This window comes from Gymnoscopelus braueri (assembly GCF_963280865.1).
Source record: "Gymnoscopelus braueri genome assembly, chromosome: 2".
Lineage (NCBI taxonomy): Eukaryota > Metazoa > Chordata > Actinopteri > Myctophiformes > Myctophidae > Gymnoscopelus > Gymnoscopelus braueri.
In genome coordinates, this window is record NC_137604.1 from 34540714 (window position 1) to 34554540 (window position 13827).

At 39.2% G+C, this 13827-nt stretch overlaps 2 protein-coding genes across 2 annotated transcripts; both read left to right on the forward strand.

Annotated features, from left to right (window-relative positions):
• Window positions 1–670: 670 nt before the first annotated feature.
• Window positions 671–4967, forward strand: LOC308095264 (pannexin-1-like; the record flags this gene model as incomplete). The annotated part of the gene is made up of 5 exons (XM_080442248.1): window positions 671–851; window positions 2040–2161; window positions 3090–3295; window positions 4155–4659; window positions 4815–4967. The coding sequence occupies 5 exons, from the start codon at window positions 671–673 to the stop codon at window positions 4965–4967; spliced, it is 1167 nt and encodes a 388-aa protein (XP_080298374.1).
• A 3011-nt stretch (window positions 4968–7978) lies between these two features.
• LOC308095271 (pannexin-1-like) lies at window positions 7979–12741 on the forward strand (the record flags this gene model as incomplete). The annotated part of the gene is made up of 5 exons (XM_080442262.1): window positions 7979–8159; window positions 10034–10155; window positions 10939–11144; window positions 11935–12439; window positions 12589–12741. The coding sequence occupies 5 exons, from the start codon at window positions 7979–7981 to the stop codon at window positions 12739–12741; spliced, it is 1167 nt and encodes a 388-aa protein (XP_080298388.1).
• Window positions 12742–13827: the final 1086 nt, after the last annotated feature.

Genomic DNA, 13827 nt, shown 5'->3' on the forward strand with positions numbered 1-13827 from the left:
ATTTAGCTCAGCTGTTGGTGTCAGATGTCAAACCAATCAGTGTTGCCAGGTTTTGTGAAAGAAATAAACAACCAGGTCAAGGAAAACAAGCCCAAAAGAAGGCCACATGAGCGCTTGAGCCACATGAGCCAGCGTGGGCTATTTGAAAATAGCAGATCTACAAGCTCACAACAACGCGTCGCGAAAACTCTTGCAATAAAATGTGGAATATTTGGAATGTTTTTGAAACATTCTAACAACACAAATGCTCCCTGGGCACAAAACATTTTCATGAAAATATTTGAGAACCACTGGTTTAAATATAAATATTTTTTGGAAGCAAGCCTAAAATAAGCAAGTACACCTAAACAAGCCCAAAAAATTGCAACCCGGAACTACATTTTTTTTTACAAGCAACTTTACAGAAACAGAAGCCCAAAGTCGCTTATAATAAGCCGATATGGCAACGCTGCCACCGATCTGGGAACGACAGGCTAAAAAAAGAAAAAGAAAACAGACAAGCGGCCCAATCAGTCATTACAGGCGGTAGGTTATCATTTGAGACGGGGAGAGAGAGAGCCCACTGAGAGCCGGGGAGAGTCGAGACAATGCATACAGACAGACAGAAGGTTGAAGGTATTGATTATTTATCCTTGTTTTGAAAACATTGGGAAAACATTTTTTTTTCACCATGGCGATTGCCCACGCAGCCACAGAATACGTTTTTTCTGACTTTTTAATGAAGGATTCGGCAGAATCTAAGTACAAAGGAGTGCGTCTGGAGCTGGCAGTTGACAAAATTGTGACCATTTTAGCGGTTGGTCTCCCTTTGTTTCTCATCTCTCTTGCATTCGCCCAAGAAGTATCAGTGGGTAAGTCGAAATTAAGCCTATACATATAATGCAAGTGTATTTCATTTCCCACTCGAAAACATAGCTAATTATTTCATCATCATGCAGCAAAAACTCTTATGAATAAATAGCGAAACCTGTTCGTTTATGACCACTTGTTCTGTTCTTCTCAACAATCCCGTGCGATAGAGCATGGTTTTCGTATTAAAAACAAAGAGCAGTGTCATGTTATTGAAGGTGTGGGTTTACTCAGACCCCACCCCAACATGTGCCATGGCTGTATGTTGAATGGTCAAAGAGAAGATGCTGAGGAGGAGCTGCTGCTGGATTATGCTGAGACTCCACCCTGAAGGGTTTCCATGGCATTCTATGCCCATACAGAAAGGAGGGATGCAAAGGAGGCGTGTAGGCCATAGTAGACTTGTGACCCCATCCTAATATTATTTATTTCACATCTCAAGTTAGAAGACTGAGCCAAACTCACCCCAAAACAGGGCATAAGGATATATAATGTAGGCTATTGCGTATCTGCATACACCCGACTGCAGATGTACTACTGACTGTACTTTAAAAATGTGTCAATAAAATAGTCAATCAATCAAAAAGGATAGGCCTGTTTCAATTATTTAAAACATATTTGTTCTCTGCATTGTTATTGTTTACTTTAAAGGAGTATTCCTCAGTATTAAGAAAATCATGTGACATTAGAAGATCAACACAACAAAACACAATGCTTTAAATCCTCTTAGTCTCTGTGACAGTCTAGTATTGACCCAGTAACCCAGGTATTGACGTGTTAGGCTATTACCAGCTATTGGAACAGATGGTGTCATGGATGTAAAAATAAAATATCTTATAGACAGTCAGTGCATGAAAGATCAATAGTTTCAGCTTGGTTAAAACCTTAATGTGTAACAGCAGTATGGATGAACACAAATTCACCTCAGTATTAGTGTGTTTCATCGTTCAATTTATTGGACCAAAGTATGACATAAGACTATTTGTGCCCTGTACCCAGACTACCCACAATGCCAATGGGGGGGGGGGGGGGGTTGTAGAATAATTGACATGATGTTAGCAGCCCACCCAAAAAACTGGGTCAGAGCACACAGTACTGGCACTTGTTGTAGCTCCCAGTTGATGTCTCTTAGAATGAACACAAATGGTCACAGATTGTTGCTGATTTTAGTTCTTTCTCTTCTCACCCAGGTACCCAAATCAGCTGTTTTGCTCCTACCAAATTCTCCAGGCAACAAGCAGTATATGTAGATTCATTTTGTTGGGCAGCAGTACAGCAACAGACTGAGAGCTCCCCTCTATGGCTGCACAAGGTACAGGCTGTCTGCGCATTGTGCGTGTGTGCATGTGCATTTTTGATGATACACAATTTACTGGCAGAACTATGGAGAAAGAACATATACTGTCTGGAGAAAAAAGTAACTTTTTTATGGCATTGGGTCTAAGCATGCCATCTACAAGAGCTTTCATCTGTATACATACAGATTATATATACTGTATGTCCCCAAAGTTTCTGTGTCTGTCCATAGGCATTACTGTATAATAATTGTGCAAGGGGTTGGCGCAGTGAAAAGTAAAGTAGCTGCCCAGTGCCCACCACCACGTAATCTGAGGGTTCAAATTCATCACAGTGCATCCCGCTTTGTTGAGTGTCTGTACGAACACAATTGGCCTGTGTTCGGGGAGGGAAGCCGAGCTGGAATAACAATAATCGGGCAAGACCAACATCATCATAATCTCACATCATAATCTTAGATCCACCATCCTACCAAGCTCCATATTTGGGCAAGACCGTTGTCATATAGATGACGTCATGTCATGATATCCATGGCTACAGATTGCACAGGTCTTGTTTATTTTGTATCACAAAGGCTTCATTCAGGGTTTAAAGGCATCACTAATATCAGCACTGTCCTGAAGTAGCAAGGCTTATATTTTGTTGTTTGTTTTTGGTAGCTCAAATCTATGTTAAATCAGTTTAGTCATTTCAAGTCAGATCTTAACCTGTGCTGCTGATTTCTACTATGTATATTGTATTGCATGAGTTATGTTACGTGTATTTAAAAAACACCCAGTGCGCACTGTGAGCAGTCACACTAACTGCAATATTGATCATTTGGAGGGTTTCTCCTATGAAACTCAGAAAATGATCATACTTTCAAAGATAAAGAAAATGACTAATAAATAATGTGCATTTAACATTCCTATTTCATTCTTTCTCTGTTCCTCTGATTTTCTTAGTTCTTCCCATACATTTTACTGTTGCTGGCCATCCTCATGTACATCCCTGTCCTGTTCTGGCGTTACACAGCGGCTCCTCACCTTTCTTCTGACCTCAACTTTATTATGGAGGAGTTGGACCGCTTTTATAATCGCTCCATCAAACTAGCCAAGAATCTGGCATCCTTTGATAGAAAAGACACACCAACACCAACCAATACTCCAAAGTAAGCACAATTCTATGCAATATTTGTTTACACATTTAGCATGATTAAACAAAGTTATCAGGATTTTCAGATATTGAAGATAATATTAGCTGTAGATTTCAAGTCAATCAAGTCACTTGAAGTCCGATTTTCCCCTGTGTAGCAGAGAACATTCTTCTTTGACTGAGTTGTAGATTTGATTAAAGAACATATAGTCCTGTTGCTTGATACTGATTGGCTGAGTCTGATTGTAATATACTCAATAAACACACACCTGTACGCATGTATCAGAATCACTGTGCCAACATCTTGTTTACAATATTCACCGTTCATTCATGGATGTATTACAATTTTTCTTATAAGGACATGCATCACTTTTTAAATCACCTTAAAATCGAGGCAGATATAGCTCTGCTTCATGTCATGTCAACCACGCTCTTTAGCTGTCCTAAAATCACTGTAAACCACAGCCTTTCATGGCTAATTGCTTTATTTTCCACACACAAGGCTTTGCCTCAAATCCGGGTGGTTATACTTGCACTCCTGATTTCCAGGATTTATTGTATTACTGTACATGATATTGTGCTATTTATGTATTTTTAGAGGTCCAATTTTCTTTGCTGCTCTAAAACATAAAACAGCGATATTTCACATGCCCATGATTCCCCTTTACAGACACAGGCTGGAAGAAGTTAGTGTCTGGTGTGGTATTCTAAACATGATGTGGTTACATACTGTAATTGTTTTTATCATTCCCTTTCATTTATCATCACTGATTGAGCACAAGGAAGATGATGTTTTGGGAAATTAATATCAAGACATATATACAGTATCTATTGTATTTCCCTTCTGACATCATACTGACTGTCTTATTCTCCAGCGCTGCTCTGGACCTGACTGAAGGCTGTTTCAAATACCCTCTAGTGGAGCAATATCTGAAGACCAAGCGCTTCTCTCGCTGCCTGGTGGTAAAGTACCTGGTGTGTCGGGGCTTAACGCTGGTCACACTGCTGCTGGCTTGCCTCTACCTGGGCTACTACATTTGGCTGGCCTCGCTCACTGATGAGTTCCCCTGTGATATTCGGACAGGGGTGTTAAAGAATGACAGTATAATTCCATCGGCTGTACAGTGCAAACTGGTGGCAGTAGGCATCTTCTGGCTGCTCAGCTACATCAACTTTGTGGTTTATGTTCTACTCGCTCCCTTGGTGGTGTATGCTGCACTGGGACCAGCGTGGCAGACATCCAGCTTCCTCCGGCCTTATGAGATGCTGCCAGGTTTTGGTTCTCTGGGCCTGGTCAGGCCCTTCTATAACGACCTCAGTATCTACCTGTTGTTTCTTGAGGAGAACCTGAGTGAACTCAAATCCTTTAAATGTCTACAGGTGAGTTTGCAGCATAATAAGCAGTTGTTTTTTTGTCGTTTCTTTGAATGATGATCTAAAGGTGTCACTCACGATTGTTAAAAAAAAGGAAGAAGAAAGTAATTTAATCATTGTGACAAAAAAACAATGTGCCATTGACAATCATTGTAATCTAGGTGCTTGAGCTGCTGCAAGAAGTTGGTGATGATGAGGGATTTGACACCATGTGCCTACTACAAACCCTGGGCCAAGTGAAGACTGATGTTATGGACAGTAAAAAGCTCCAGCCTAACAAGAACAGCAATGAAACCAGTAAACCTGAAGAGTGATTTTTCTGTGAGGTGTGAGGTAAAGACGATGATAAAGTCTTACTTACTGAGGCTGTTTTGTTTAAATGAATGCACAGTAGTAGTATTCTACATGCTATTGTTATTATTGATGTTGTGTGGCATTTAACCTTTTCTCCAAGGTTATTAAGTCTTGCCCTTGCTGCTTATGATTGGGCAGAAAATGGAAATTACACAAGGTGATGTACTTGAAAATAATGTTTTAAATGCTATATGTCCCAAGATCCAAGGTGATCTAAATTATTGCTGATCAATAGTATTCTTTCTAAACTGAATGAGCCATTATACTAATTATACTGAATACACTAAACTGCCAGTGCCTATCCTAAGTTACACTGTGAAATAAATTAGTTTGTGGGCTAACCTTTAAACTAACTTTTTACTAACAATAACGTGTTTCAGCATGTCAGTAAAAGAGAATAATGGACATATATCTTATCTATATATAGCTATATGAAGGTTAGACTTGGAGCATGATTCAAACATCAACTAAGCCATCAGCAATAATTTAATATTATTTTTAAATGATCGAAGCTGCTCTTTCTAGCTAGTAGCAATTGATCTATAAAGCATGTGAATATTGTGTCCTTATCATGTGTTATGTGAATGTTACCAAAGTAACCCATGACCTAGGATTTCCAACCCAAATTTTAATTTGACCAGCTTGATGCTAGGTCTGTTTATTTTTTCTTTTTCTTAAGAATAAATCCTCTTTAGGAAGTGTATAAGACCCAAAACAACCTGTGAGTATCAAATCAATCAATCAATATGTTGACACTTGACACTGGTTAGTTAATGAATAATGGAATTATGATGCTTGACAACAGTATCTGAGAATATGAGAATATGCTTGTGATAAAATATCACAATGTTTGAGCTATAATACAATAATAATTGTATTTTTAATATTCTGTGACACGTTTTTATGTATTTTTAAGTAAGGAAGTTGATTGATATAGCCTAATGTATTACAGAATTTTCATTCTATTTTACAAAATGCTTGAAATATGAATAAAAAACCTGGGTGTTATAGTGAGTCAGACCAATATTGTGACATTTACCCACCTCTATTGCGTCATGCAGACAGCCAAAGGCCTGATGTATAGCTAGTTTGACATAAGACAGAGCCCTAAAAAATAGGTGATCTACAAGCTCGCAATGCGTTGCATCAGGACATGTAGTGAGCTTAAAGATGTGCTATTTTCGGTGCATGACTCCGATGGGCGATGGAGTTTAAGTGAAGCAAAACAGTGTTGTTGTGGAATTATTACATCCCTCACCTGGGTGATACAAGTCTCCACAACGCGTGTTGTAATTGCACTATGCAACCTGTTGCCTACTTTTCAAATAAAGATTGATTTTGAGTACACTCTAGCAATAAATGTCTCATTTTGTTCTATACCATTATGTAGTTTTGATTGCTGCATTTTACTTTAATAAAGTCATACAGGCATTTTAAAAGTTATATACTTTTGAGAAATATATTTGGATGAGAATAAACAGTCATATTGTACAGCCTTGTGTTAAAGCAGCACTATGTAGTTTGGGGTATCAGTGGCCACTTTGGACACAAATAACATGGCAGCCAACATCTTTGACTTCAAGAGTCTCTGCAAGCATGTCCGAGAAGGATGCGCTGTGATTGGCCAGTCGTTGCTTTGACTGGCATTTCTGCCTTGGTGCCTTGACAAATGCCAGGATGAAACTCATTGCTATTACATAGTAATACTAATACAGTCAAGCCCCTAGCAGTGACCCCCCTGAGTCTATACATTTATGGAAGGATGATTGTTATTGCGTAAACATGTAACTTTATAATTTTGTGGGACATATGCTACATAATTGTTAAAAAGTTACATAGTGCTGCTTTAAATCGGCCTGTGCGCTGGTGCGCTCCCTGTTCGCTCATGAATTTAAAGGTTTACTGTTTTATTTATCCATCAGCATTAATACCACAAACTAGCTTCATCACATTTAGCAAAAGACGCGTTTTCATGACTACTGTAATTGCCATGGTGACTGAATCTTAATATCTTTTCAGTTGAATTATTTTACCAATTGGTATGCAGTCTAACCAAAATATTAAACACACTATGACACTCATAACAATATTATTATTCTTATTTTCATTAACCAACAATGTGTTGTTTTTCATTCCTTTCAAAGGTTTCAACCAGAGAGTTTCAACCATACTGTTCAACGGTTTCAAAGTTTCTGATTGTCAAGAGCGACCTCTAGCGGATGGGGACAAGACTGGGACATTGCCCCCCATTTAGCTCAGCTGTTGGTGTCAGATGTCAAACCAATCTGTTGCCAGGTTTTGTGAAAGAAATAAACAACCAGGTCAAGGAAAACAAGCCCAAAAGAAGCAACTTAGGCCACATGAGCGCTTGAGCCACATGAGCCAGCGTGGGCTATTTGAAAATAGCAGATCTACAAGCTCACAACGCGTCGCGAAAACTCTTGCAATAAAATGTGGAATATTTGGAATGTTTTTGAAACATTCTAACAACAAATGCTCCCTGGGCACAAAACATTTTCATGAAAATATTTGAGAACCACTGGTTTAAATATATATATATTTTTGGAAGCAAGCCTAAAATAAGCAAGTACACCTAAATAAACAAGCCCAAACTACCATTTTCTTTACAAGCTTATAATAAGCTAATCTCTCAAGAACAGATTCTGCTCTGCGTTGGAGATAGTACAAACAGCAGAGGGCGCTGTTTTTCCTTCTCATTTGGTTCTGGGTTCCCAGATTGATAATAAACCGACATGGCAACGCTGCCACCAATCTGGGAACCACAGGCTAGAAAAAGAAAAAGAAAACAGACAAGCGGCCCAATCAGTCATTACAGGCGGTAGGTTATCATTTGAGACGGGGAGATAGAGCCCACTGCGAGCCGAGGAGACAATACATACAGACAGAAGGTTGAAGGTATTGATTATTTATCCTTGTTAAGATAATATTGGGAAAACCAATATTTTTCACCATGGCGATTGCCCATGCAGCCACAGAATACGTTTTTTCTGACTTTTTAATGAAGGATTCGGCAGAATCCAAGTACAAAGGAGTGCGTCTGGAGCTGGCAGTTGACAAAATTGTGACCATTTTAGCGGTTGGTCTCCCTTTGTTTCTCATCTCTCTTGCATTCGCCCAAGAAGTATCAGTGGGTAAGTCGAATTTAAGCCTATACATATAATGCAAGTGTATTTCATAATCATTTTCCACTCGAAAACATAGCTAATTATTTCATCATCATGCAGCAAAAACTCTTATGAATAAATAGCGAGACCTGTTCGTTTATGACCTTGCACACTTGTTCTTCTCAACAATCCCGTGCGACAGAGCATGGTTTTCGTATTAAAAACAAAGAGCAGTGTCATGTTATTGAAGGTGTGGGTTTACTCAGATCCCACCCCAACATGTGCCATGGCTGTATGTTGAATGGTTAAAGAGAAGATGCTGAGGAGGAGCTGCTGCTGGATTATGCTGAGACTCCACCCTGAAGGTTTTCCATGGCATTCTATGCCCATACAGAAAGGAGGGATGAAAAGGAGGCGTGTAGACCATAGGCTTGTGACCCCATCCAAATAATATTTATTTCACTTCTCAATTTAGAAGACTGAGCCAAACTCACCCCAAAACAGGGCATAAGGATATATAATGTATATAGCGTATCTGCATACACCCGACTGCAGACTGTACTTTAAAAATGTGTCAATAAAATAGTCTGATGGAGCTGATAATGGAGCTGATAAGGGTCGTAAATCCTGCTCTATGTTAATTAAAACTATTTGTAGTTAAACAGCTGAAAACCCAGTGTAAAAAGGATGAGACGAAATCAAAGACAGACACAGGCTAGTTCTCAAATTAAAAAGTTACCCTTGTATTAAGAGGGAGAATCAATACACGAGGCACCGTACAGCAAAATATCTCTCTGACTAAACAGTCAATGATCACAATAGTTATACACAAAGGGAGTTGTTATCAGCTCTGACGATGGCCATGAGGAGCCTGCTCGTAGGCTGAGAGAGAAGATGGCAAGCTGATGGTGTGACAGTTTATCTTGGACAAACAGCATCCAAATGTCTCAAACAACACGTTGACCTCGGCTCTGACCGGCGTCGCTGGAGGTGTTGTTGCTTTGTCATAGATGGTCAAGTTAACTCCAATGAGCTGTTATTGTATTCCTCCAGAGATAACCAGTGACCCCGGAGGGCCTGTACTCTTCTGTACAACTCAAAACACATGCAGTCTCTAGAGGAAAGGAGAGAACTAATACTAGGATTAGTTCCGTACAACCTCGAACCTTAATAAAATCATAGGATTGGTAGGCAAACTTGAGTTACAGTATGCCAAGGCAAGATGGCACACTAAAATAGGATATGATGGCAGATTTTAGACATTTTATATGAACTTGACATTTAGGCAGGCCAGAGATCACACTAGACAAATTATTATAAAAACACATCCATCGTAGTCAATCAATCAAAAACGATAGGCCTGTTTCAATCATTTAAAACATATTTGTTCTCTACATTGTTATTGTTTAATTTAAAGGAGTATTCCTCTGTGAAGAAAATCATTTGACCTTAGCAGATCAACACACTAAAACACAATGCTTTAAATCCTCTTAGTCTCTGTGACAGTCTGTTGCCTAGTATTGACTCAGTACACCAGGTATTGACGTGTTTGGCTTTTACCAGCTATTGGAACAGATGGTGTCATGGATGGAAAAATATCTTATAGACAGTGCATGAAAGATCAACAGCTTGGTTAAAACCTTAATGTGTAACAGCAGTATGATGAACTCAAATTCACCTCAGTATTACTGTGTTTCATCTTTCAATTTATTGGACCAAAGTATGAGACTACCCACAATACCAGGGGGTGTGGGTAGAATAATTGACATGATGTTAGCAGCCCACCAAAAAAACTGGGTCAGAGCACACAGTACTGGCACTTGTTGTTGCTCCCAGTTGATGTCTCTTTGAATCACCATCACAGATTGTTGCTGATTTTAGTTCTTTCTCTTCTCACCTAGGTACCCAAATCAGCTGTTTTGCTCCTACCAATTTCTCCTGGCGACAAGCAGCCTATGTAGAATCATTTTGTTGGGCAGCAGTACAGCAGCAGACCGAGAGCTCCCCTCTATGGCTGCACAAGGTACAGGTCTACGTGCGTGTGTGCATGTGCATTTTTGACGATACACAATTTACTGGCAGAACTATGGAGAAAGAACATAAGTGAAAAAATATACAGTCTGCATGGAGAAAAAAATAACTTTTTTTATGGTATTGGGCCTAAGCGTGTCATCTAGAAGAGCGTTTGTCTGTATACATACAGATATATACTGTATGTCCCCAAAGTCTCTGTGTCCGTCCATCCGTATTACCCTATATCCAAATTACTCTATAATAGTTGGGCAAGGGGTGCTCGGTTGGCACAGTCGTAAAGTAGCTGCCCACCACCGCGTAATCTGGGGGTTCGAATCCATCAAGATCACAGTGCATCCGACGTTGTCAAGTGTCTGTACGAACACAATTGGCCCGTGTTCGGGGGAGGAAAGCCGGGCAGGAATAATAATAATCAGGCAAGACCAATATCATCATAATCTCACATCATAATCTTAGATCCACCATCCTACCAAACTCCATATTTGGGCAAGACCGTTGTCATATGGATAACGTCATGTCATGATATCCATGGCTACAGATTTCACAGAGAGGACATGCGGTTATTAGACCCTGTCTTGTTTATTTTATATCACAAAGGCTGCAGGTTTTAAAGGCTAACACCCAGTCTGCACTGTGAGCAGTTACACGAACTACAATATTGATCATTTGGAGGGTTTTTCCAATGAAAGATTAAGAAAATGACTTATTCTAATAAATAATCTGTATTTAACATTCCTATTTCATTCTTTCTCTGTTCCTCTGATTTCCTTAGTTCTTCCCATACATTTTACTGTCGCTGGCCATCCTCATGTACATCCCTGCCCTGTTCTGGCGTTTCACAGCAGCTCCTCACCTTTCCTCTGATCTCAACTTTATTATGGAGGAGTTGGACCGCTTTTATAATCGTTCCATCAAACTAGCCAAGAATCTGGCATCCTTTGATAGAAAAGACACACCAACACCAACCAATACTCCAAAGTAAGCACAATTCTATGCCACATCTGTTTACACATGATTAAACAAAGTTATCAGGATTTTCAGATATTGAAGATAATATTAGTTGTAGATTTCAAGTCAATCAAGTCGCTTGAAGTCAGATTTTCCCTTGTGTAGCAGAGAACATTCTGCTTAGACTGAGTTGTAGATGATTAAAGAACAGATAATCATGTTGCTTGATACTGATTGGCTGAGTCCCATTGTAAAATACACACACCTGGCTGTACGCATGTATCAGAATCACTGTGCCAACATCTTGTTTACAATATTCACCATACCATTCATTCATGGATGTATTACAATTTGTAATACAGCCATGTATTACAATTTGTAATGCATACATAGTTTTTCTTATAAGGACATGTCCTGCGTACTTGCAAAAGGTTTTACAAAACATGCATTACTCTTTAAATCACTTTAAAACGAGGCAGATATAGCTCTTCTTCATGTCATGTCAACCACGCTCTTTAGCTGTCCTAAAATCACTGTAAACCACAGCCTTTCATGGCTAATTGCTTTATTTTCCACACACAAAAGATCCGGGTGGTTATACTTGCACTCCTGGTTTCCAGGATATATTGTATTACTGTACATGATATTGTGCTATTTATGTATTTTCCCAGGTCCAATTTTCTTTGAAGCTCTAAAACATGAAACCGTGATATTTCACATGCCCGTGATTCCCTTTTAGAGACACAGGCTGAAAGAAGTATCTATTGTATTTCCATGTGTTATTCCCTTCTGACATCATACTGACTTTCTTATTCTCCAGCGCTGCTCTGGACCTGACTGAAGGCTGTTTCAAATACCCTCTAGTGGAGCAATATCTGAAGACCAAGCGCTTCTCTCGCTGCCTGGTGGTAAAGTACCTGGTGTGTCGGGGCTTAACGCTGGTCACGCTGCTGCTGGCTTGCCTCTACCTGGGCTACTACATTTGGCTGGCCTCGCTGACTGATGAGTTCCCCTGTGATTTGCGGACAGGGGTGTTAAAGAATGACAGTATAATTCCATCGGCTGTACAGTGCAAGCTGGTGGCAGTAGGTATCTTCTGGCTGCTCAGCTACATCAACTTTGTGGTTTATGTTCTACTCACTCCCTTGGTGGTGTATGCTGCACTGGGACCAGCGCGGCAGACATCCAGCTTCCTCCGGCCTTATGAGATGCTGCCAGGTTTTGGTGCTCTGGGCCTGGTCAGGCCCTTCTATAACGACCTCAGTATCTACCTGTTGTTTCTTGAGGAGAACCTGAGTGAACTCAAATCCTTTAAATGTCTACAGGTGAGTTTGCAGCATAATAAGCTGATTTTTGTTGTTTCTTTGAATGATGATCTAACAGTGTCACTCATGATGGTAAAAAAAGGAAGAAGAAAGTAATTTAATCACTGTGCCAAAAAAACAATGTGCCATTGACAATAATTGTAATTTAGGTGCTTGAGCTGCTGCAAGAAGTTGGTGATGATGAGGGATTTGACACCATGTGCCTACTACGCACCCTGGGCCAAGTGAAGACTGATGTTGTGGACAGTAAAAAGCTACAGCCTAACAAGAACAGCAATGAAACCAGTAAACCTGAAGAGTGATTTCTCTGTGAGGTAAAGACGACGATAAAGTCTTACTGAGGCTGTTTTGTCTAAATGAATTTACAGTAGTAGTATTCTACAGTCTATTGTTATTATTGATGTTTTGTGGCATTTAACCTTGGGGAAAAAAATCTCACATAAGTCTTGCCCTTGCTGCTTATGATTGGGCAGAACATGGAAATTACACAAGGTGATGTACTTGAAAATAATGTTTTAAATGCTACTGTATATGTGCAACTCCAAGGGAAAATGTCTCAGACCCAAGGTGATCTAAATTATTGCTGATCAATAGTATTCTTTCTAAAGTGAATGAGCCATTGTACTAAATACACTAAACTGCCAGTGCCTATCCTAAGTTACACTGTGAAATAAATTAGTTTGTGGGCTAACTTTTAAACTAACTTTTTACTAACAATAACTTTTTTCAGCATGTCTGTAAAAGGGAATAATGGACATATATCTTATCTATATATAGCTATATGAAGGTTAGACTTGGAGCATGATTCGAACACCATCAGCAATAATGTAATATTATTTTAAAATGATCGAAGCTGCTCTTTCTAGCTAGTAGCAATTGATCTATAAAGCATGTGAATATTGTGTCCTTATCATGTGTTATGTGAATGTTACCAAAGCAACACAAATCTAGGATTTCCAACCCAAAATCTAATTTGACCAGCTTGATCTGATTGTTTCACAACCTGTGAGTATCAAATATGTTGAGACTGGTTACTGAATAATGGAATGATGAACAGTATCTGGATGAGAATATGCTTGTGATAGAATATCACAATGTTTGAGCCATAATACAATAATAATTGTATCTTTAATATTCTGTGACATCTTTTTTATGTATTTTTAAGTAAGAAAGTGTAATATATATAGCTTAATGTATTACTGAATTGTCATTCTATTTTACAAAATGCTTGAAATATGAATAAAAAACCTGGGTGTTATAGTGAGTCAGACCAATATTGTGACATTTACCCACCTCTATTGCATCATGCAGACAGCCAAAATCCTGATTTATAGCTAGTTTGATGTGAGACAGAGCCCTAAAAAATGGCTGATCTAGAAGTTCACAAT